The sequence below is a fragment of the Phyllobates terribilis genome, unplaced genomic scaffold (assembly GCF_046119375.1).
Source record: "Phyllobates terribilis strain yellow unplaced genomic scaffold, ASM4611937v1 Scaffold_1__5_contigs__length_1240528914, whole genome shotgun sequence".
Taxonomy (NCBI): domain Eukaryota; kingdom Metazoa; phylum Chordata; class Amphibia; order Anura; family Dendrobatidae; genus Phyllobates; species Phyllobates terribilis.
This window is the reverse complement of record NW_027362761.1, coordinates 1,066,541,089-1,066,566,624: the sequence shown is the minus strand read 5'-3', so window position 1 is coordinate 1,066,566,624 and position 25,536 is coordinate 1,066,541,089. Positions and strand designations below refer to the sequence as shown.

The window sequence follows — 25,536 nt, the reverse complement described above, 5'->3', positions numbered from 1 at the left end:
ACCGATTGTCTTAAAGGGGTACTCAGAAGAGATTAAAATAAAAAGTTGTAATGTCCTGTCCAGTGCAGTTCTAATACCTTTAGAACACTAGTAATTCGTGTGACAGCAACTGCTCCTCACTGTTCCCTCTCCCATCTGGGACGTTACATCACAGAGAGGTGCAGCTCCTCGCGGTAACAACCAGGCTGAGTAGAGGAAGCTTGGTCTGCTCCTGGCTTTTAGTAGCAGCAGTCAGCCCCCTGAATGTCTACTTTACTGCTGTCTGAGGTGAGGGGTCCAGGCCTACCCCCCCTGTTACTCACAGGGGGAGCTGAACACTGCTGTGTGATGTATTGTCCCAGATGGGAGGGGGGAGCAGTGAGGAGCAGCGCCTTTTCTTTTAAGAAAAGAGGCGAGACTTGTATAAATATGCCAAAATACGCAGAATGTCAGCAAAACTGCTAATGACGCAATAATCCACAACTTTATACCTCGCAGAGGCAGTGGAGCCTGCGTGTGATGTGCATCACAGCTGAGCTGCTGCTACAATCACACCAGTGCAGCCAATCACCTGGGAGCTGAACACATCTGCAACAGCAGCTCTGGAGTACTGCTACAACGTGTCAGTGAAGGTGCAATGTCTCATCCTGGAGCCAGACATTGCATTGTCTGCACAGGTGACGTGACAGTCACTGCATATACTGCTGTCCTGCAGGAAGCACTGCACACTGTATATGACGTTACCAGAGCGCGGCTGTGGACTCCTCACATCAGCAGTTTTCCGGCTGACACTTGCGCAGTTCCCTGGTAAACACATGCAGGTGATTCTGCGCATGCGTAGCTGTGCCTTCCGCTCTATGGAACGCACGAGAACAGGAAGTAAGATAGACAACGCTATTGTCCACATGACCCGGAAGTGGTACCCAAGGAGGATTCTACAACTTAGTTTCCGTTGTAACTGGATAAATTAGTGTCGGGGAGATATGTATGAATGTGGGGACACTACAAAGAGCAGTGACAGCGGCCTCCTTCAGGAGAGCTAAAGACTGGTGACCGGGGGCTGCAGCCACTGACAGGTGAGAGATGGCACAAAGCATGCACTGTGTATTGTGGGCGGAGCTGCTCCAGGACACTTAAAGGGGTTGTCTGTGTTTAACTTTTCTTTTTCTATGGGCTCGCTCTGTGTAAATATACCCCAAATCAGCTGCATTGCCCCTGGGTCTTTGTCAAAATGGATACAGCATTGACCCCATGACTACAGCATGTGACCGCTGCAGCCAATCACTGGGCTCTGCGGTAGTGTACCGCAAGGTGGCAGAGCCCAGTGATTGGCTGCAGTGGTCACATACTGTAGTGGTCAAATACTTGTTAATAAAGCCCCCAGATGAAGGCTTACGCCGAAACGTGTGTAGGGGCAGGCACCACTACTCACAAATAGGTATTGTATATGCTCTTTTGATTACTTGGTCTGTATCCATGTGCTAGGGTTAGCTGATTGTTCTGCAGGTCACTTTCATAGTGTTTGAAATTAGGTTTCTATGTGATCAATGTTCCTGGCTATGTAGAAATTGTAGCATTTATTGAATACACTATTCTATCTATCTGTCTTGTGGTTTCCCACTGTTACTTTTATTGTGATTTGTGTATTTTATTTACTTTTTGTATTTAATAACATATTGTTAAATGTTATACATTATGGTTCTTGAGTACGCTTCTTATATGATTTGAGTGGTCAAATACTGTAGTCATGGTGTCACTACTGCAGCCAATTACTGAGCTGTGTGGTCCTGTACCGCAAGGTGGCTGAGTCCAGTGACTGGTCACATACTGTAGTCATGGTGTCGCAGCCATTTTAACAGGGAGAAGAGGCAGCTGTGGAGTGGAGAGGGTTAAGTAAGGCAGTGTGTGTGTGTATGTGTATGTATGTATATATATATATATATATATATATATATATATATATAATTATTTTTTTTTATTTATTTTTTTTTTTAAACCACTACAATGTTAAAAAAATAACTGATGTTTGGTATTGCTGTATTCGTACTAACCTGGAGAATCATTCTCACCTCATTTTTATCACACAATTAACACTTTTAACCCTATTTTAGAAAAAAAATTTTTAGACATTTTCCCAATCACTATATGGTAAAATGAATTACCGTATGTCTTTCTTGTCCCGCAATAAAGAATTCCTCACACGTTGACAAATTTAAAAAATTATGGCTCTTTGAAAAACAGGAGAAAAGAATGAAAATTGACCTTAAGGGGCTAATATTATCACTCTGTGTATATATTTCCTATTGTAATGTTTATCCTTAAAGGGATTTTTCACTTTCAAAAAACTTGTGCTCAGTTGTTTGCATACTTGTGAAACAATAAACTCTGCTAGGACTCAAACTGGACCCGGGGAGGTTATTTCCTCTACTGCTGCTCCAGTCTCACTGTTTTGGCTGCAGCAGTGACGTCACATTCACATCACACAGCACCACTGCAGCCAATCCCTGACCTCAGCGGCTACTTCCCTCTACATCAGCAGAGCCTCTGATCTCAGTGATTGGCTACATCAGTGTTGTGTGCTTTAGTCTTGATGTCACTGCTGCAGCCAAGACACAGAGACTGGAGCAGCAGCAAAGAGCCAGCACTGGACCTGGGGAAGGTAAGTACTATCAGATTTTTTTTGTGGAAAACTTTAATTATTGCCACCTTATAATTTATTAGAATGATATAGAAATAAATAACCCGTTTAAAGGGGCTTTCCAGGCTTACTATATTGATGACCTTTCTTTAGCACAGCTCATCAGTATCAGACTGGTGGGAGGTCGACACGTAACCACCCCACAGTCAGCTGTTATCATCTCCGGCAGCGGCTGGATGTAACCAGCGAATGCAGCCGAACAGCACAGCACCATACACTGTGTAGTGGCCGTTCCCAGGTAATGCAGCTCAGCTCCTATTGAAGTGAATAAGCGCTGAGCTGCAGTGCTGGGGAATGGTCCCTATATATAGAAGCACAGTGTGGTGGGTTGTATGCTATACTTTATAAATAATTGCCAATATTTCTGTCTCTGGCTGTGGTGGGACTACAACTCCCATCGTACCCTGACCCAAGCAACATTCTAGTTGTAGTTATATGTGCTCCTTTAATCCAGGTCTTGTGTATTAATGAATTGTCTGTTTTGAGATCATCTGAATTTCCTTCCGTAGATTACACTCCGAGAGATGACTGTATAATATTTCTAACCATGCAGAACATAAAGGAGGAGCCGATGGATGCAGGTGAGCGAATGCAGAGCGACAGTAATCGTCTTCATATAGCGCTAACATATACCACAGTGCAATGCGTCAAGTAAAGCTAGCAAAAGCCCTTCTATCCCTTCCCCGTACACGTGGGTTAGTGAGAAGCAATTCATGCAGAAAGCAGGCCTGTATGTCATTGCTGATTGCATGGGCACAACCTCTGATGACCAAAACTCCTGCACTAATAGCCAGGATCAGAAGCTCTGGTCACGGTGGCTGACAATACAGTACTGACAACCCTTGTCGCTGGCCGACTGGGTTTTCATCTGACCGGCTTAGCAAATCCATGCTTCAATAAAAGGTCAGCACTTTATTTGGTATTAAGTGCCGCTGCCTGGATAATGTTCTCATTATTCCCAGCTTGTATTTGGGGAGACTTCTAGTGAACGGTCAGGTCATGGGGCTGTGAGGGTTGGAGGCTGGGGTGTCTGATGGTTATGTGTGGCTGGTTGTTCCTTTGTGTTTTATGTAGTTAAGATTCCCAAATATACACCACGCCTTTAATTATCCTATTATTCTATGCTAGCTTTAATGTTCTACTATGGCCCTCAGGTTTATGTATTGTGTCCTGCACCTTATTTAATATATTTTACAGCAATAAGGATGCTGTATATTTCATGTAAGAGAATCTGAAATGTATGCGACTTGTTTACCGTTCAATAAAAAATGTTCCCAAAAAAACGTAAAAAAAAAAACACCTGTTTTGCTCAGACAAGACAGACTGTCACCTGACTGTGGTGTCAGGATACATCTCTTATACACTATGGAGGGAGGAAGTGAGGAACAGAGTGAGGAAACAGGCAGAGGGAGACACACGAAGATGATACTGCGCTTTCCATTATGTTTTTTTAATCTCACCCCCCTAGAGCTGGATTCACATCCACACTGATCATGTTGCTGTATAATGTACTCTATGCTTTTGAATGAATATCAGGAATGCCTCTGTGCTGTACTGTGCATGGGAGGCATCATAGCGGCTAGTCTCCGTTCACCAGCTCAGAATTTATCGGGAATTGAAGGGAGTCTGTAATCCCCAAAACTGAAATTGAAGTATTTAGACCTTCATAGAGGGGACTTGGGACCTTTTTAAAAATCCTAGTTGTATTGCAGATTTGAGTAAATTTGTTTTAAATAAAAAAACAAAACCGTTTTATTAGATGTGCAAATATGGGGGCTTTGGTAGGGACAGCGTTCTCTTCTCCCCTGTCTATAGCGGCTGTTCACTACACACTGGATTACAAAGCAGCGGCAGCCAATGCTGACAGGACAGGGATGAGAACGCGCACAATGCCAGTGTATGCTCGCGCACATCTCCCTCTCTTGTGTATAGTGGCTGCACGCTTTTGTATAATCCTGTGAGCAGCTGCTATACACAGGAAAAGGAGATTTAAAGCGCACGCACACTGATATGCTGCGGGCAAGCGTACGCATACAGGGAGCAGTGTGTGCACGTTCTCATCCCTGTCCTGTCAGCATCGACCTTCCCTGCTTTGTAATCCTGTGTGTAGTGAATGGCTGTATACACAGGAGAGGGATGAGAGCTGTCGCTGTGTATGCAGGTGCCGGCCCCCCAGTGTCAGTATGTGCACAGCTTGGTCGTTGTAGCAAGCAGTGCTCTAAAGTGAATGCTGCCAATCACCATGAGGAGAGGAGTATTTTATTTGGGGGGTCGTATTGGTGCAATGTAGCACTCTCATTTACTTATGTAATAAACCTGTTTTTCCAGGACGTCCCCCTGACAGCACTGTAGACTAGAGGACGTCCTTCTTATCCTTTCAGGGACAGGAAACACAGAGGTTAAAAGCTCTCCCCTCCCTCAGTGTTTTTCCTGTCACTGTGAGGATAGGAACAGAGAAGAAGAAGAGGAGTGCAGGGGATCGGGCGGCTCAGCTTCTCCTTCTCCCTGTCAAGAGGTCCACGGCTGACACCCCCCTGCTCCTGTCTTGGGAGCCGCTTTTTTCCAGTGAGGGCTTTCGGCTCCGGCGCCTGCCTCCTCACAGGTTCTGGCCCAATGTGCGCGCACTTCCGGTGACGTCAGGGGAGTGCGCACGAGGCAGGGTGCGAAATTTGAACCAGCCTATGCTTCAGGTGCAGTAATGCAGCATTCCTGATGTGACGCCGCTTCCCTCCATGGTGAGCTCTCGACTTTCCAGCTCCCCCTGTTCCTCTAACGGGTGTGGAGCCAGCGCAGGTAAGTGCACGGTGTAATGTCGTTTGGAAGGGCTAGGCCTCTGGGCTGATGCTAGCCTTATGCCGAAGCTGAGCCTAGAGCCTCATATTCTGAAGTTTGATTTCAGATATGCAGCTAGGCATCAGACCTCTAAGTTAAAGTTAGACCTCATGTCTGGGCTACATCTCATGATTTGACTCCAGTTTGTCGCATTTCATGGCTGCACAGGACCTCCTGATTGGGCTTCAGAGTTTGACTTATGCTGATTGTGTTTTCTCATTTTTGTTTGAATAAATAAGTGCTGCAGCCTAGTTACTCCATCCATTCGAGGACACGGGGTGTTAATACAGTTCATTGTCTCTGTGAAGTCTGCCCTCTAGCTGCACTTCATTAATTAGCTCCTCCAGGTGGGGCTAGTCTGACAATTGAGATGTACTACTCAAGGTGGGGGTTTATCCTGAGTTCAGTTGGATTACTCTCTGGCATGTAACTCTGTGTTTGGCCTCTTGTCTAGCTCCTTCAAGCATGACTGGCGCCTCAAAAATATAGCTGACTCGGGGGGGATCGGGCGGCCAAACTTCAGACACCCCCCCCCCTGTCGAGGTCCTTGGCCAACACCTCCCATAGGGGGATTCCTCAGCCAGTGTAGCGCTGCTCCTGGCTTCTGAGCCGCTTCCCTCTGGCGAGGGCTCTCGGCTCCGGCGCAACCCTCCTGCACGCCGAAGACCTGGATCCAGTTGCAGGACGCAATTCCGGTGACTACTTCTGGCCGCGCGTTCTTTTGAAAAATTTAAAGGTATGCGTGTGTTCCAAGATGGAACGCATGAAGCAGAGAAACGCCAGACAGGTAGTAGATAAGAAAGTACCTGTATCTGCTTTGTCCCACTGAGCTGGAGACTGTGTCTAAGATGGAGGATTCTTGCAAAACGGAGACCCCCATCAGAGCTGCCTGTGGTACACATGAGTTGGGGTAGTTAGTAACACCCTCGTGAGGGGGATTGAACTTTGCAGTACTTATGGTCATAAGGTTTCCTCCCCCCCCTAAATAAAAAGTACGGGGAAGCTGAAAAGATGTTCCATGTTCCCATTTCTTCAGGATTATGAAAGAGATCTCCGATTTGCCATAAGATCAGGGGAGCAAATTCATAATTTCCAGTTTTGTCGTCTTCCCTTCGGTCTAGCCTCAGCCCCGAGGGTTTTTACAAAACTGGTAGCGGAAATTGTGGCCCACTTAAGACAAACAGGGATTATCGTGGTTCCTTACCTTGACTATTTCCTTCTGTTGGCGGGTTCTCGTTAGGAGCTTCTAGATCACATAAAGGTTTCTGCTTCTACTCTTCAGAGGCTAAGTTGGCTAATAAATTGGGACAAATTGGATCTATATCCTGGGCCAAGAAAGGTCTTTTTGGGGGTTACCTTAGACTCTCTCCTAAGAACCTAATTTCTGCCCGTAGTGAAACAGAAATCCTTAAGAAACGAGAGAGATCAGTTCTCAAGGAGTTGTTGCTCTATCAGAAGTGCAATGAGGATCCTTGGATTGATACGGCTTGCATTCCATGTGTCAGGTGGAGTCAGTTTCACGCCAGAGAACTACAAAAAGCGGTTCTGTCAGGCGTCAGATATCCCTAGACAAAGGGATGTCCCTGGTATGGTGGACTCTTCCAAAATCTCCAGTTGGGGGTAACTTGGATCCCTTCCCCGTCTGTAGTAATTACCACTGACACAAGTCAGTTGGGTTGGTGCACCCACGTAGAAGGGAGGTTTTTCCAGGGGATCTGGTCACCAGAAATTTGCGCAAGATCCTCGAATTACCGGAAACTTCTAGCTGTATGGGAAGCCCTCCTCCACAACCGTCAACTAATAAAAAATAAACATGTGAAGGTCCTGTCGGGCAACACAATGGCAGTGGGTTTTCTATGTCACCAATGAAGGCCAAGACATTCTCTACTTCAGGGTCTCGCTACAGAAATGTTTCTTTGGGTGGAAATGACAGTCTTATCAATATCTGCTGTCCACCTAAAGGGGGCCCAAAAAATCAGGTGGCAGACTTCCTAAGCAAGCAGAAGATCAGTCCCACAGAATGGGATCCAAGTATACAGGTTTTTTTTTTTCTTAGTCTGACCCGTCGTTGGGGTACCCCGCAAGTGCCTGTTTATATGCATTTCCACCGCTACCCTTGATTCCAAGGGTGTTAAGAAAAGTGCAGTGGGATCAGGCAAGAATAATATTTAGTTCTTTTTTTGGCCGGAGAGGAGTTGGTTTCCTCTCTTGACAGAGAGACTGCTTCCTTTGCGAGGGGACCTTCTTCATCATGGTCCAGTTTTGCCAAAATGTGGACAAATTACATCTTTGAGCACGGATCTTGAGAGGCAGATCCTGAGGTCCCGGGGGCTTTCTGATCAAGTGATAACTGCCTTACAGACCAGTCATAATCTGGTCTCCTCAGCCATATCTAAGAAGATCTGGAAGAGGTTCTGTTCGGAATATGGAGATGTAGCGATTGATATTTCTAACCCCAATATTGCAAAAATCTTAGATTTCTTACAAGCAGGGTTTAACAAAGGATTAAGGCCAAGAACGCCGAGAGTCCACGTTTTGGCCCTAAGCGCATTCTTGGTCCCTTAATTGGCAGCTAATTCCTGGATATCTAGATCTTCCAGGGCAGTTCAGAGATTAAAACCCTGGGTAAAGAAATCTATTCCACCTTGGGACCTCAGCCTCGTTCTAAATGCTCTATGCAAACACCCATACGAACCAGCCAAGAAGTTTAGCATCGGCAGGCTCCCTTTTAAAACCGCTTTTTCTAGTAGCAATTACAATAGCTAAATGGGTGGGAGAATTGCAGGCGTTATCCACGAGAGATCCGTACCTACAGATTTACGAGGATAGGGTAGTTCTTAGGTTTAATCAGTCTTTCTGCCCAAAGTCGTATCTACCCGAGATCTAATTCAGGAAGTGGTTCTACCATCCTTCTGTCAAAATCCTAAAAATTAGAGTGAGACATTTTTTTTTTTTTCATTCCCTGGATGTCAGACAGTCATCTCTTGTTTAGAAGCCACCCAGAATTGGAGACCGGATGACAACCTGTTTATCCAATATGGGAAGTGTGTGTGTGTGTGTGTGTGTGTGGGGGGGGGGGGGGGGGGGCAAATAAGAGTATTGTTAGATGGATTAGGTCAACGATAGGTCTGACCTATACAGCACAAGGGAAGGTCCCTCCGGAAGGGTTGAGAGCCCATTTAACCAGATCAATGGCCACTTCATGGGCTGAGAAGGTGGGGGGCCTGGGTGGAGCAGATATGTACTGCCGCAACATCGTCAAGCTTAAGTACATTCTCTAAACATTATAAAGTGTGTTAGCAGGTCAGAGAACAGCATTTGGTAGACAGGCTCTCCATGCGGTAGTCCAACCCTAACTCAATGCTTTGGTATGCTCCTTGGTGCTGTCAGGGGGACGTCCTGGAAAACGGTAATTAGTCTTACCGATGATTGTATTTCTAGGAGTCCATCCTGACAACACAGTTAGTTTCCCTCCCTTACTTGTTTATGTACAATGTGAGGTAACATTGGTATATAGAGTCTTTAATAAATTTTGTTGCATCCATCCTGGTGTGGTACTTAGAAATACACTAAGGGGTGGAGGGAGGGGAGGGCTTTTAACATCTCTGTGTTTCCTGTCCCTGGAAGGATAAGAAGGACGTCCTCCATGGTGCTGTCAGGATGGACTCCTGGAAATACAATTATCGGTAAGACTAATTACAGTTTTCTCTAAAATCTACAGTACATGTATGAATTCTGTATGGGCTACATCCCCCTATATAAAGGTTTAAGTAGTTCAGTTTCAGTTTTGGGGCATCAGACTCCACTTGGTATTATTCCTCATCTACACACACAACCACTTATTCTGAAAGTTACTTGAAAGCTTGGTTTCCCTTTTTAATATAAATAATATATTTTTAAAGTATAGAAGCATACTGACCGAATTTTGTTTCTTTATTTCTGATTTCTACAGTAGACGATGGCTCTAAGCTGGAGAGCGGGGTGGACACGGAGTTCAGAATAGTGTCAGTAGCCAGCACCAGAGAAGCCGATAACGGCAGCAGTTCACTGCTCCACATATGGAAAGATGAGCAGATATCCCGTCAGCTGGAAGGTATGATCTATGAACCAGTGTAACCACTTACTCAATTTATGGTAGAGTTTCCCACCACAGTAATGTATGCAATATCAATGATTTATGTAGGTACAGACAATTTACACCTTTCTACTGTTTGTTTCAAAAATGCAAATTTAAGCAACTTTCTAAGTGGTCTTCCTTACATGTGTTTTTTTTTTTTTTTTTACTATTTTATTGCTGCAGAGTGTCTGAAAGTCCTTTTATCTAGATAAGTTCTTTTGCAAAAATTTTTAAAATCCGTCCAAGCTCCTGGTCAGTTCTGACGGCTTTCTTTACTGCGGGTTTTACAAAGATTGTAAGATTGGGGTGTGTGTCTTATGATCCGAACGTTGCGTACCTGCAGTGGTCGTGGAGTGGTATCGCGGGGCCTCCTTCCTTCAAGAACTCTGCGGTGGTGGCAGTGGCAGCAAAGGAGGAGGAGGTGAGATGCTGCGAGTGTCTGGCTGCGGGCCGGGGCCGGTGAGCGGCGCAGGTTTCCGGTGTGCGCGGCCATCTTCCTGAAGCTGTGATCCACTGGAAAATGGCCGCCTGAGCCAACGCATGGGCTGACTTGTAGCTTGGGCGGCCATTTTCCTGTAGATCACAGCTTCAGGAAGATGGCCGCGCACACCAGAAACCTGCACCACTCACCGCGCCCCGTCCCTCAGCTAGACACTGCCCACATCCAGTTCAACCCGTGCCGGCCCCCAGCCAGACACCTGCAGCATCTCCCCTCCTCCTTTGCTGCTGCCACCACCACCACCACTGGTCCCGGTCACCAGGCAGGACAAACACCGGCCCTCAGCCAGGCCCCAGAACCCAGCCAGGCACCGGGCCTCAGCCAGGCCCCCAGCCAGGCACCTGGCCCCAGCCATCTCTTCTACTGCAGCCGCCAGGTTCCTGAGGGAGGGAACGGAGGGCCCTGCAATCCTGCTCCACCGCAACTCCCCGCTGCTGGAGCACCGGATTCCTGAAGGACCCTGCCTTCTGTAACCCTCGCTCCACCGCCCCCAGGTAAGATACTGTACCTATTAAGACTATAAGACGGACCCCCATCTCATAAAAAAAAATTTTTCTATATTCCACCATAAATTTGTGGTGTGTCTTATAGTCCGAATAATACGGTATGTTAAATATGTTCATAGCTTTTAAGTGGCAGTCCAGGATTATTATTTTTTCCATAAGTGTTTCAGGCATTGTAGCCTGTACATTTGTAATAAAATGTTTGCAATGTTGTCACTTCTGCTTCTTTCCTCAACTGCCTACATGTAATCATTACAGTCATAGTCCAGCCCCTATATGCCACCCTCTTCATACATTGTACGACATACAGCTTCTAATAGGACTATATCAATCCAGTGGGTAATAATAACATTCCCTATCAGTATGTCTTGGGAGTGTGGGAGGAAACTGGAGAACGTGGAGGAAACCTACACACTCCTTGCAGATGTTGCCCTTGGTGGGATTTGAAACCAGGACCCCAGCGCTGCAAGGCTGCACTGCTAACCACTGAGCCACCGTGGGTTCACGGAGGTTATAAAAGGCTCAGATTTTTATTTTTAATATACTGTTAAACAGTTATTTAGTTACCAGTAACATGGCCCATAGGAAAATACCTAATATTGGACAGTCTGAACTGTGGGAGGGACTCTGTGAATCCCTAGGATGTAGTGGACGTGATCACTTTCAATGACCTCTGTGTAAATGGTTACATCACAGATGTATACAAGTGATATGTCATAGTGTCTGTGGTTAGGACAGCCCTGTAACCTCTTGGTGACTAGCACTCGTACAGTCATCTCATTCATATGCCATATTGGAGCTTGTGGTGCATTAGACCAGTAACCTATGTAATATTTACTCCATTTTTCCAGTCTGTGATGAATTTCAGGTTCACTGTTAAAGAAGTTGTCCACTAATTTATTTCTCCACCCCCCACCCCCCCCCCCCACCCCCGGGGGCCCCTAAGACTTATTGTAAATACAAGTGAGCCGTGACTCAGCGCTGGGGTCCCCGCGGTGGCTGCCGGGTTATGGGCGGGGTTACCCCCCACGTCACACCTAGCATCCACCACATGCTTTCCCAATGAATGGGGAGAGGCAGAGCGCGTGGTGGATGCCGGGTGTGACGTGCCCACTGCCTGGCATCCACCTGGAACCAAGAAGATTGTGACCCCCGGCTGCTGCCAGCACTTGTCGTGACATCAGCGGATGTGAGTGCTGGCTGCAGCCGGGGGTCACGTGATGCCTGTGAGCGGCCAGTGATGTGCAACAGAAGGTAAATACAAGAAGTCTTAGGGGCCCCGGGGGGATACATGGGGGAAGTAGAATATAAAGTAGCGGACAACCCCTTTTAAACACAGGAATCAACATTTATATTTCTTAATTTATTTAGAAGCTGATGAGAACATTGTGGACGGCAAAGAAGCCCAAGTTCTTGCTCTTCAAAACAATAGGAAGTGGAGTCTGAAAGGTGAGGCACTGCTGAGATATCGTATTGCCTCTAGGATTATGGATCATCTCATCAAGACCAAGACTAACTCCACAAGTCATTCATGACCTATTGACAGGATGTCCCACTAGAATGAACGTTGGCTTGATGATCATCGCAGGTCTTGTGAGATATATCAGCATCACTTGGTCAAACAATTGTTGTAAGGGCTGTGGAGTCAGTAAGCCAAACCTCCGACTCCCTCATACATGGCTCATGTTTAAGTGATAAATTTACTGTAGCACAGATTCATCTCAGCTAAAAGTCTAGACCCTTATATCAGGAATAGGACAGACATTTATAGGACATTTCATAACTTTCCCAAATTCTTCTGAAAAAATTATTCCACACAAACTGCATTGAACTACTGTACCCAATTTATTATATATGTTAGAAGTTGGAGTCAGTCCATTTTATTCCGACTCCACAGCCCTGATTGTTGTGTTACCAAATGGCTCTGCGAATCATTTATGACTGTTTCTGTGGTTTATCTTGTTCTCTACCATTCCTGTAATGTCCCATTGCCCAGGAATTAGCTTTTGGTCAGCACTGCACCCATCGTATTTTTAAAAGGGTATTTCCAAAATGGACATTTATTGCATATTACATAACTTTCCCTTTGCTGCTGGGTATAAAAAGCAATTAGGGACACTGGACCCTCATTTTCTCAATCAGTGGTAGTTCCGGTGTTGGGACCCCAGCTGCCAAATATTTTTGTTGCATCTTAATATGATATTTCAGAACATCGATTTAAAGTGTAGCAGCCTTTTGGCTCTCCAGCTTTAGTGGAGGGATATTGTGCTTACTACACTGAAACTACAGACTAATGCTGGCGTGGTCATTGTATGTCCTATTCTCCACATTTAGTAGAAGACATGTTTCATCATATAATAATAATGGTGCCCCCAGTGGCGTTAGTTTGACTTGGAACCAGCAGGAGACTTGCTAAGGCTAATACTTTTTCTTTCGGTGTCATTTTATTATTCCAAAAAATGTTTAAAAAGAAAGTGACTAGTAAATAATCTAGCCTGCGTGACCTCTGCTTGCTGCAGAAGAGGAGAATCTCGGGGTGATTCTTTCATTCTCTGAGCATCGTTGCCTATATTATATACAGTCAGTGAATGGGTCGTCACAATATTATCTTGTTTTTATAGACAAACACATTCCATTAAAGCAAGAAGTTTCTGATCACATAACCTCTTCTGTCCCTCTTGAACTCTCATTGGAAAACGGAGCTCCTGAGGAGGGAGCTGAGATCCCAGGGGCGCAGAACTTTATTGACCAGCATGGGAACTATATGAAGGACCAGTCAGAACCACGCAGATATAACCCTCAGGTGCATCTCCCATTGTGTGCTTAGTACATTAAAGGGACTATTTCAGAATGTAACATTTTGTTGGAAAACTCCTCTATCTACATAACTTGATAATGCATACAGGAGCCGATTCATCAAGACTGGCGTGCAAAACGCTAGCACTATGCCAAAGTTGACAGAGTAGACTGCGCCATATTCATTAAGAGGCTCACTCCATTTAATGAATTTGGCGCCTCTGGTAAGTTTTTGTGCACCTCTGTGCACTGCGCCAGAAATGCTACTCTAGTCACCCGCTCTGCCTATTTTGGTTGAGCTGATTTAAAGTGGCGTGAAAATGCCAAGTCGCAAAATTTTTGTGCAAAAATGTTGCAACGTTTCAAAGCTTTTCCGCACATAGTTCTAGGCATAGATGAGCTTAGTATGTGCTTTCTTTGTCCGTTCTCCCTTTCTTCTTGATCACTGCTTTGACTGAAGTGGGTGTTACTGAACTGTCCAGCATGTGACCATCAATTTAGACTGGGAAACTTTCGGCCCAGTTCATTAAAGTTTTTACACCAGAAAACTGGGATAAAAAGCTTTGAAATGCCACAAAAATTTTTCTGCAACTCTTGAGTTCCCAGAAGCTCTTTACTTGTCCTCCCTTCTCTATTGTGCGCTGCCTGTGATAATCACAGCACAGTGGCACCAACTTTACTAGAAATGCACAAACTTTCCAGGTGTCACCACACCCTCACTCTGTCTTTATTGGCTTATTATTATTATTATTTATTATTATAGCGCCATTAATTTCATGGTGCTTTACATGTTTAAAAGGGGTATACATAGCAAACAACAAGTACAATAATTTGAGCAAAAATGAGTCAGCGACTGGTACAGGAGGAGTGAGGACCCTGCCTGCGAGGGCTCACAATCTAAAAGGGATGGGTGAGGATACAGTAGGTGAGGGAAGAGCTGGCCGTGCGGCTATATGGTGCAGCGAGGGTTACTGCAGTTTGTAGTCTTGTCGGAAGAGGTAGGTCTTCAGGTTCCTTTCGACGGTTTCCACGGTAGGCGAGAGTCTGATATGTTGGGGTGGAGAGTTTCAGAGTAAGGGGGATACACGAGAGAAATCTTGTATGCGATTGTGGGAAGAGGAGATCTTGTGAGGACCGGAGGTTGCGTGCAGGTAAGGACCGGGAGACTAGGTCAGAGATGTATGGAGGCGACAGGTTGTGGATGGCTTTATATGCCATGGTTAGGGTTTTGAACTGGAGTCTCTGGGCAATGGGGAACCAGTGAAGGGATTGACAGCGGAGAGGCCGGGGAATAGCAGGGGGACAGGTGGATTAGTCGGATACCAGAGTTTAGGATAGATTGCAGGGGTGCGAAAGTGTTAAAAGGGAGGCCACAGAGCAGGAGGTTGCAGTAGTCGCGGCGGGAGATGATGAGGGCATGCACTAGTGTTTTTGCAGATTCGTGGTTGAGGAATGTGCGGATCCAGGAAATATATTTGAGCTGGATTCGGCAGGAAGTGTAAAGGGCTTGGATATGAGGTTTGAAGGAGAGATCAGAGTCCAGGGTTACCCCAAGGCAGCGAGATTGCGGTACTGGTAAGAGTGGACAGCTATTGACTTTGATAGATAGGTCAGTTGGGGGGGATTGAGTGAGATTGTGCAAAGATGATGAATTCAGTTTTATCCATATTAAGTTTTAGGAATCTAGCAGAGAAGAAGGATGAAATGGGTAGACAGACATTGTGGGATTCTGGTTAGTAAGGAGGTGATATCCGGCCCAGAGAGGTAGATCTGTGTGTCATCAGCATAGAGGTGATACTGAAAGCCATGAGACCATGAGCTGTCCCAAGCCGAAGGTGTAGATGGAGAAGAGCACGTGTCCTAGGACTGAGCCTTGGGGGACGCCAACAGGTGGTGTGTGAGTGGGAGACACTGAATGTCTGTTCTGTTAGGTTAGAGTAGATCCAAGATAGGACCAAGTCTGTGATGCCGAGATGAGAGTCTTTAGTAGGAGGGAATGGTCTACTGTCATATAATTTTATGTGCCGAGCTTTGCTCTTCTCCACTTGATGTCCTTTAGTGTCGTAATGTGGACAGCAACAAACACCTGCCGGTGCAGGGATGGGTCTGTGACAAGGCAATCAGTGCAGCTCTGGAGAAATTGCTACACTCTCAGGACCTGCACCGGCCACCTTGTCACAGACCCGTCCCACCCCCAGCATGGTCTCTGTCTGGGATATGAGCCACAGACGTCTGCTTCTGTCCTCCTTCTGGCAATGCAGTATCTCCGGTGGTGGACAGTTCAGAGGGATCATATCAGTATTGACACTGCTTTAGCAATAATGTGGACATGTTTGTTTTACCTACAGACAAGGTTTCCTGGAGATGGCTTGTTCAATAGCTTAAGCAAACGTGGCCATCTTACCCCAGGAAAGCATCGGAAGGTCTGTAAAGTTATCATCTGTTTGCCTGCTGAATACCCCGAGTATAACGGGACGTACAGAGTTCCTCGAGGGAAGGAGAGAGACCAACTGTTCAAGCTGGGCCTGGTGAGGAAGATCTTCATACAGCCGTCCTGGAACTTTGAGAATTTCCGGTCTGCAGTGATTACTCTTTTCTGTCAGCATTTCTCATGTTCGGAAGAGGAGTTTTCATTTAATTTTCTGCAGGTAGTGTGCGTTATATTATTCTATTGCATTCTCAATTATTTTACAATTTTTGGAAGAGAATCCAGACCTTAGGGGTCTATGGAATCCAATCAGTATATTAATGATTTGCATTTTATCATTCTAAGTCTCTTCTTAGTTTCTTCCTGCTGCTCTTATTAACCTTGACAACCCTGAAGGCAATAATTTGGGCACCAGTTTGCAGTCGGTGTAGATTTGTAAGGCTATACATATTAAGGCCCCGTCACACTAAGCGACGCTACAGCAATCCCAACAACGATACGACCTGTCGGGGATCGCTGCTGCGTCGTTATGTGGTCGCTGGTGAGATGTCAAACAGTCAGATCTTCCCAATGACGCAGCAACGATGCGGTGACCCGTAACGATCTGTATAACGATGCACACCTATGTGTTTCTGTGTCTGAGTCGTCAACGAGGTCGTTGGTAAGGTGTCAAACACACCGATGCATGCTACCCAGCGGGACCTCAACGATCAAAGAAAAGGTCCAGACCATTCCGACACGACCAGCGATCTCACAGCAGGGGCCTGGTCGCTGCTAAGTGTCAAACGTAGCGAGATCGCTGCTGAGGCCGCTGTTGCGTCACAAAACTTGTGACTCCGCAGCGATCTCGCTAGCGATCTCGCTTAGTGTGACGGGGCCTTTATGGACCTCATGTTACAATGCATTGTGTCATTATCTTCACAGTGTTTAAAGGGGAATCGGAAACTGACTAAACCGAATGTATCTGCTACCTTTAAGTGGAGTGGCATAGCAATAATAGGGCTGGCCACACACAGCTCGTTGTACATCAGAACGCCACACACGCTGGTCGCACATGCAAAGGTAAGAGCTCTTACATAAGTTACAATGGATGCAGAACTTGAGATGTTGATGGGTATCGCGGTTTCCTAATCTGTACAATATAATCTATAGGTTTCTGTTTTCTCACTTGAAGCCTCCATCACATTTCCATTATTTTACTATCATGGCTGTTACATCATTTTTTAAGGTAGAGAACACCTCTGACATGGGGAATAGGCGTTGCTTTGGTTAGATCAAGTGTTGTAATCAGTAATCCATAAGTCCTTACCACAGTTCGAGAGCCGCACTCTGGCCGGTAATGCGGCTGCCAAGATCCAAAGAATGAAAATAACACACTGATGCTCACTAATTGCTGGTATTGAGACAGGCTCTGTGTGCTAGCCTGTCAGCAAAGTGAATAAGAAGTGATCTCCGTATTCACTACCGCGCTAACAAAGACAATTATACACAGTAAAGTCCAAGGTGACTGTAGATGGCTGGAAGCAGAGGTAATGATATTAGATCATATATGTAGATAGAACACCTATGATTACAGTAACCATGAGCTGGTAAAACAAGATGGGGCACAGGTGTATTGTGTGCACATCTACCAATGTAGGTTGGTGTAATTCAACCAAGTGGCCATAAATATCTCCACCAGCAGTTAAAAAGTAACGTGTGCCCAAAATAATGAAATTCATGGGATCAATTGCCAGAGGATGTCCCCTGGTTAGCCGCAGGGAGAATGCTTCAATACGGCCTTTCTAAGTAGGTATAGAAACGTTTGGTTCAGTGACTGATGTAAGTAGGGTACTTGCAGGTACTTACTGGGTATCAGTCGTACAGCTCTTAACTCGGAGTTGTGCATGAAGCAAGGTCCTGTTCGAGGCAAGTCTGTTGCGGGTGCGTCCTACCGTGTATGCCCCTCGCCTGTGCCTGTCGGGAGATGTTGAGACGGCGGTGTGCTCCGGCCGGAGGAGCTGCTGCTGGGCTGCAGGACGAGCGGGGGGGCGTGTGAAGTGTGACGTCACTGCCTAAAGCTATGGGACCTCAGTGCGGCCACAAACCGACGCATTTTGAAGGAGACGTGGTCCTTTTCCTTCTTTGTGTCACCGAGGTCCTACTAAACCATACTTTGGTTATTACATAGTGCCGACGTCTCACCAATGTTTTCTTTCACTTTAATTAACTTTAGGCTGAAGACGTCTCTGATGAAACTACATTATCAACAGGTTTGTGTCATATCACCTATACATTTCTACTGGTGTGTCTGTGTCTTCATAATGTGTGACTCCCAAATATTTCTGTTTCCAAATATTTCTGTAATGTCTTTATTGTCTGTACAAGTCCCCTCTAAAATATAAAAAGCTGCTGAATATGTTGGCGCTATAGAAATAAAAATAATTATCATTTCTATAAATAAGTGCATTTTAATAGATTTTTATTACTGGGGATCCCGCCGTGGAGGCCGAGCATGCACCCCACCATTCTGCTCTAGCAGTACTTGGGTTTTCTCCAGGAGTTTTTTTACTTCTGTGGTTATTTCTGCACTGCCAATCTAATGTTGATAGCCTGTCCTAAGGACAGGCCATCAATATTGTAGTGATTGAGAACCGCTTTAATTTCCAACTTTGACGAGATCATATACAGTGTCTACAAGTAGTATTCAACCCCCTGCAGATTTAGCTGGTTGACACATGCGGAATTAACTTGGCATTGTGACATTTGTACTGTAGATCAGCCTGGAAGTGGGAAATGCACTGCAGCAAATTTTGTTTGTTTTTTTTTGTTTTTTTTTTAAACGTTAAAAGTTAATTCAGAGTGTCATTTATTATTCAACCCCTCAAACCACAAGAATTCTGTTTGGTCCCCCTAAAGTATTAAGAAGTAGTTCAGGCACCAAGAATAATGAGCTTCACATGTGTGGATTAAAGATCTCTTTTGCCAGCCTTTTCTGACTATTTAAGACCCTCCCCAAACTTGTGAACAGCACTCAGACATGGTCAACATGGGAAAGACAAAGGAGCATTCCAAGGCCATCAGAGACAAGATCGTGGAGGGTCACAAGGCTGGTAAGGGGTACAAAACCCTTTCCAAGGAGTTGGGCCTACCTGTCTCCACTGTTGGGAGCATCATCCGTAAGTGGAAGGCTTATGGAACTACTGTTAGCCTTCCACGGCCTGGACAGCCTTTGAAAGTGTCCTCCCGTGCCGAGGCCAGGCTTGTCCGAAGAGTCAAGGCTAACCCAAGGACAACAAGGAAGGAGCTCCGGGAAGATCTCATGGCAGTGGGGACATTGGTTTCAGTCAATACCATAAGTAATGTACTCCACCGCAATGATCTCCGTTCCAGACGAGCCCGTAAGGTACCTTTACTTTCAAAGCGTCATGTCAAGGCTCGTCTACAGTTTGCTCATGATCACTTGGAGGACTCTGAGACAGACTGGTTCAAGGTTCTATGGTCTGATGAGACTAAGATCGAGATCTTTGGTGCCAACCACACACGTGACGTTTGGAGATTGGATGGCACTGCATACGACCCCAAGAATACCATCCCTACAGTCAAGCATGGTGGTGGCAGCATCATGCTGTGGGGCTGTTTCTCAGCCAAGGGGCCTGGCCATCTGGTCCGCATCCATGGGAAGATGGATAGCATGGCCTACCTGGAGATTTTGGCCAAGAACCTCCGCTCCTCCATCAAGGATCTTAAGATGGGTCGTAATTTCATCTTCCAACAAGACAACGACCCAAAGCACACAGCCAAGAAAACCAAGGCCTGGTTCAAGAGGGAAAAAGTCAAGGTGTTGGAGTGGCCTAGTCAGTCTCCTGACCTTAACCCAATTGAAAACTTGTGGAAGGAGCTCAAGAATAAAGTCCACATGAGACACCCAAAGAACCTAGATAACTTGGAGAAGATCTGCATGGAGGAGTGGGCCAAGATAACTCCACAGACCTGTGCCGGCCTGATCAGGTCTTATAAAAGACGATTATTAGCTGTAATTGCAAACAAGGGTTATTCCACAAAATATTAAACATAGGGGTTGTATAATAATTGACCCACACTTTTATGTTTAAAATTTAATAAAATTCAACTGAGCAACATAACTTTTTGGTTTGTAAGATTTATGCTTCTGTTCATAAAACCTACTCTCGTTTGCAGTTTGAAGGCTCTAACTTATTTGCATCTTATCAAACCAGCTAAATCTGCAGGGGGTTGAATACTACTTGTAGGCACTGTATATATGGCTCTGCAGGAATATTTGCATTGAAATAGCCACAGACATTTGTGTTTTTGTCTTTTTTTCTTTTGACATCTCTCCATAACTCTACTTGGCCCCCAAAAGAGTAATCTGGCTCCTTTTTTATCTCATGATCCACCATCACCCCAATATTTAATGCTGCAACTGTCTAGTACATGACTTACAGCCATGGAAGAGCTTTCTTTTAACAGCCGGCTTGGTGTATAATTATGACCTTTTTCCATCGTGCCATTTATTTATAATGGAAGGCTTGAGATTTGCTGAAGAACCATACCACGAGATAACTAAAGAGACACGTACAGTCCCTCATCATCCTGGAAATTCACTGATTGAGCCCACAGAGAGAATATCTACAGGGACCTCCGCCACAATGTACAGGACAGATGGGAAATGCTCCAACATGACCAGCAACTTTATCTTTAAGATGCTGAGAGAAGCAGGTAGGACGTCTTATCCTAGACTCACAACTGCATGTGGAGGAGATTTGTACATTTATAGCCATATACTGAGCGCATAGCTTTATACGGAGAACTGAAAAATTAAAAGCTGGACCCCGTAACGGTATAGTATGCTAACATAGTATATGAAATTGGAACTGCATTACTGCTGGTGAAAAAAGTTAAATGAAGGTACTTGGCGCATAAATTGGCCAATTCATGTTTGCCCAATAGCCAGCGACAAGGCATATCCCGTTATTGGGACCCTGACCTAACATAATACCTTTTCCAGGCCTAAAAGCCTACAATTACATGAGCAGGTAGAAAGACAGTTGTGAACAGGTGCAAGCTAAGAGAGCCACTCTATATGTAACTAACAACTTAAAGCTGCACTCTAAAAATCATAGGCTTTTATCCCGAGAGAGGTATCGTGTTAAGTCAGGATCCCAACAATGAGGTACGCCTTGTGGCCGGCTGTTGTGCATATATGAATTGGCCAATTTATGCGCAAAGTACCTTCATTTTTTAACTTCTTTTCTCCAGCAGTAATGCAACTCCAATTTCATATATTCAATGATTGCATACTATAGCGTCAGAGTGCTGCTTTCATTTGTTAGTTACATATAGAGTGGCTCCCTTAGATTGCACATGTTCACATTTGTCTTTCTGTTTGGAAGTGACGGTCAGTCTTTTGATATTTATAACTGATTTACCTGTAATCATATGTAGATGACAGCCCCGAGCACACAGGTCACTCGTCATAGCTTATCTGTATAGTACGTGTCAGCACAGAATTCGAGAAATGGCGACTGATTAGAGATCAAATAATTAGTTTTAAACATTTCTCAGGTATCAAGACCGCACTTGTGAGGAAGTTCAATGAGAACACCTATGTCACCTGCGGTTGTGAACTGATCCCCCTTACATGGGGCTGCTGGAGAATAGCCACGGGCATGTACCTCAATAGACATCCTGACACTGACGGACGCAGGCTTTACCCTCCCAGGGTAGAGATATTTTATAAGGTAACCCTTAGATACAGTTCAGAATATAAGATAGATATATATATGTATGTGTGTATATATGTATGTATGTCTATACCACACACACACACACACACACACACACACACACACACACACACACACACACACACACACACACACACACACACACACACACACACACACAGCTGTGGCAAAAATTAAGAGACCACTGCAAAATTTTCAGTTTCTCGGATTTTTCTCTTTATAGGTATATTTTTGAGTAAAATGTACATTGTTTTATTCTATAAACTACTGACAACATGTCTCCGAAATTCAAAGCTAAAAATTTTGTATTTATTTGCAGCAAATGATAAAGCGTTAAAATGCTAAAAAAGAAACAGTGCTTTCAGACCTCTAATTACTGTAGCGCCGGCGTCCCTGCCCTCTGCTAGGCAGGGACGCTGTTCCCCTCACCTCTCTGCTCCGTGCCCGGCGTCCTCCTCCCGCTCTGCTGGCAGCGCGCGCTCCTTCCCGGCCACTGTGCTTAGGGCGCGCGCGCGCTCTCCCTCCCTCTTAAAGGGGCCGCGCGCGCCGTCCTAAGGAGTCCCCGGCCAATGGCCGGAGGACTTCACCATATATAAGGCACCTCCTCCAAAATGGAGGTGCCCGAGCAATGTTGTTGCACTGTTCACTACTCTGCTTCAGCCCTCAGGTCCCGTTGCCAGTTACCTGCCAGATTCCTGCCAGCTTGCTGTCTTATTCCTGCCTGATATTCTGCTACCTGCCTGCTAGCCTGAGGTCCGACGGTCTGCCTTACAACTCCTGTCAGTCTGTCTATGGACCAGCTTGCCCGCTCACCTGGGAGCGCACATCAGCTACCTGCCTGCTTGCCTGAGGTCCGACGGTCTGCCTTCCAACTCCTGTCAGTCTGTCTATGGACCAGCTTGCCCGCTCACCTGGGAGCGCACATCTGCTACCTGCCTGCTAGCCTACCTGGAGGCTCCGCCGTCACGTGCAGTGACCACCTGCCTGTCCAGTGACTCCTGCCCGCTCACCTGGGAGCGCTCATCTGCTGCCTGTCTGCTAGCCTACCTGGAGGCTCTGCCGTCACGTGCTGTGACCACCCGCCTGACCAGTGACTTCTGCCCGCTCACCTGGGAGCGCTCATCTGCCGCCTGTCTGTTGGTCTTCCTGGAGGCTCCGCCGTCACATGCTGTGACCACCCGTTTATCCAGAGACTCTCACCTGGGAGCTCACGTCTACCATCAGCCGCCACAGGTCGTACCAACCCTTTACCCAGAGACTGCCCCGGTCACTTGCCGTGACCTCCTGCCCGTTCATCCAGAGACTGCCCCGGTCACTTGCCGTGACTTCCTGCCCGTTCATCCAGAGACTGCCCCGGTCACTTGCCGTGACTTCCTGCCCGTTCATCCAGAGACTGCCCCGGTCACTTGCCGTGACCTCCTGCCCGTTCATCCAGAGACTGCCCCGGTCACTTGCCGTGACCTCCTGCCCGTTCATCCAGAGACTGCCCCGGTCACTTGCCGTGACCTCCTGCCCGTCTTCCCTGGTCGCCACCCGCTCCCTTACAAGGACCGCCCCCTTGTATAGTAGCTCAGAGGTTCCGCCTCCCAGACCCGTTACAGTTTGCTCGGGCCATGGAACCCGGTGGCACCCAAGCTCCCTCGCTCTCGGACCTGTGTCATGAACTGTCCCGTCAGAGGTCCCAACAGGAGTCCATCCTGGGTCACCTGCGGAATGTCAATTCTCGCCTGGACACTCTGACTGCTCCGCCAGCAACCTCCGCCAGTGCCAGGACTCGCAATCCGGCAACTCCGCTGTCCACTAATACCATGGTATCCTACCCCGGACCCCGGCTTTCTGCACCTCCTCGCTTCGGAGGCGACTCCGCCCAGGCTCGGGGCTTCATAAATCAGTGCACCCTGCACTTTGAACTCCAGTTTAACTCCGACCGGGCCAAAATTGCCTTCATCATGTCCCATCTCACCGGGGAGGCCCTGGCCTGGCTAAATCCTCTATGGGAGAGAGGAGACCCCCTGGTGTCCGACTTGCCTGCCTTTCTCACGGCTTTCCGGAAAGTCTTCGACGAACCCGGACGGAAGACCTCATCCGCATCATCACTGCTACGCCTCCGTCAGGGAAGTCTCACCGTGGGCCAATATGCCATACGGTTCCGTACCCTTGCCTCGGAGCTGGCCTGGGATAACGACGCTCTGGTATCCGTCTTCTGGGAGGGTCTGTCCGGTCGTATTAAAGATGAACTTGCCGGTCGGGACATTCCTACCACTCTCGATGACCTAATAACTCTTGCCACCCGGATTGACCTACGGTTCCAGGAGCGTGCCAAAGAGGTCATCCGTGAGAGGTTTCCACGTCTAGCTCCTACTTTTCAGAAACCCGTCTCTCCCCAGGTACACTCTCCTGAGCCTATGCAGGTCGACCAGACCAAGATGGTCAAAACCCGTCAGGACTTACGCCGTGCCGTACTGCTTCTACTGTGGCAGTAAGGAGCACCGGATCCGTGCCTGCCCAGAGAGGTCGGGAAACGCCTGTGTCTAGGTTCGCTCAGAGAGGTCGACCTAGACAAGAATAAATCCTCTCCATCTCTGCTGCTGTCAGTCACAATTGTCTGCGGGGAGAACCGTTATTTCGAACTAGCCCAACTTGACTCTGGAGCAGCCGGGAATCTTATTTCACAGTCCCTGGTAGAGAAATACCGCATCCCCACCAAACCTCTGGCTGTACCCTTGTCTGTTGCTGCCGTGGATGGGGGTCTCTTACCACGCCCCATCCAACTCATCACCGAATCCATTACTCTGCAGGTGGGAATGCTGCATTCTGAGAGTATCTCCTTTCATGTTCTGCCTGGACTCTCTCACGCCCTCTTGCTAGGTTTACCTTGGCTCCAGAGACATGCACCCGTGCTTGACTGGCAGACCGGAGAAGTCCTTCGCTGGGGACAGGACTGCCATAAGACCTGTCTGGTTCCCGTCCATCCCGTCCGTCCTTCTCCTACCCCAGCTAATCTACCTGGACTTCCGCTTCCTTATTGGTCTTATGCTGATGTCTTTAATAAAAAGGAGGCAGAGACACTACCCCCTCATAGACCATACGACTGCCCTATCGACCTGTTACCCGGTACTACTCCTCCCCGTGGGCGTATTTATCCATTATCCGCTGCTGAGACCCGGTCGATGTCCGAATATATTGAGGAGAATCTGGCCAGGGGATTCATCCGGAAATCTACCTCCCCGGCGGGAGCAGGCTTCTTTTTCGTCAAAAAGAAGGACGGCTCTCTCCGTCCCTGTATAACTATAGAGGCCTTAACCAGATCACGGTGAAGAATAAGTACCCCCTTCCGCTCATTCCGGAGTTATTTGATCGTCTGAGGGGGGCTAGAATCTTCACCAAACTGGACCTCCGTGGGGCGTACAACCTGGTTCGTATCCGTCAGGGGGATGAATGGAAGACGGCATTCAACACCCGGGACGGCCACTATGAATATCTGGTAATGCCCTTTGGTCTCTGTAACGCTCCTGCCGTCTTTCAAGAGTTGGTCAATGACATCTTCCGGGACCTTCTCTACTCCTGCGTAGTGGTGTACCTGGACGACATCTTGGTCTTCTCTCCGGATCTCCAGACTCACCGGAGGGACGTTCGTCAGGTCCTGCTCAGACTCAGGCAGAATCACCTCTTCGCTAAATACGAGAAGTGCCTCTTTGAGCAGACCTCGCTTCCGTTTTTGGGCTACATTATTTCTCAGACCGGCCTACGAATGGATCCAGAGAAACTGTCTGCCATCGAGAAATGGCCTCGACCGGAGGGGTTGAAGGCCATTTAGCGGTTCCTGGGCTTCGCCAACTACTACCGCCTCTTCATACCCCACTTCTCTTCCCGGACTGCCCCAATTTCCGCGCTCACCCGTAAGGGTACTAATCCCAAAGAGTGGCCGCCCGATGCA

General features: G+C 46.9%; 2 protein-coding genes across 6 annotated transcripts in view; one reads left to right on the top strand and one right to left on the bottom strand.

Annotated features, from left to right (window-relative positions):
• AASDH (aminoadipate-semialdehyde dehydrogenase) overlaps positions 1-843 on the bottom strand; it is a 55,982-nt gene extending 55,139 nt beyond the window's left edge. Inside the window, exon 1 of one of the 4 annotated variants that reach the window (XM_073645440.1) lies at positions 724-843. Coding sequence is in view for 1 of the 4 variants with exons in the window: in XM_073645439.1 (XP_073501540.1) it covers positions 471-506 (36 nt within the window). In the remaining 3 variants the exon portion in view is untranslated. The other 3 variants (XM_073645439.1, XM_073645441.1, XM_073645443.1) reach the window with 3 other exon arrangements.
• The window catches only part of LOC141159266 (bifunctional phosphoribosylaminoimidazole carboxylase/phosphoribosylaminoimidazole succinocarboxamide synthetase-like), a 72,004-nt gene continuing 47,308 nt past the window's right edge, over positions 841-25,536 (top strand). The window contains exons 1-10 of one of the 2 annotated variants that reach the window (XM_073645444.1): positions 841-1,055; positions 3,187-3,258; positions 9,462-9,602; positions 12,000-12,077; positions 13,250-13,431; positions 15,773-16,072; positions 16,777-16,914; positions 18,068-18,104; positions 20,380-20,571; positions 21,418-21,593. In XM_073645444.1, the coding sequence (XP_073501545.1) occupies positions 3,225-3,258; positions 9,462-9,602; positions 12,000-12,077; positions 13,250-13,431; positions 15,773-16,072; positions 16,777-16,914; positions 18,068-18,104; positions 20,380-20,571; positions 21,418-21,593 (1,278 nt within the window). In that variant the 5' untranslated portion in view covers positions 841-1,055; positions 3,187-3,224. The remainder of the gene's footprint in view (positions 1,056-3,186; positions 3,259-9,461; positions 9,603-11,999; positions 12,078-13,249; positions 13,432-15,772; positions 16,073-16,776; positions 16,915-18,067; positions 18,105-20,379; positions 20,572-21,417; positions 21,594-25,536) is intronic. The other variant, XM_073645445.1, reaches the window with a different exon arrangement.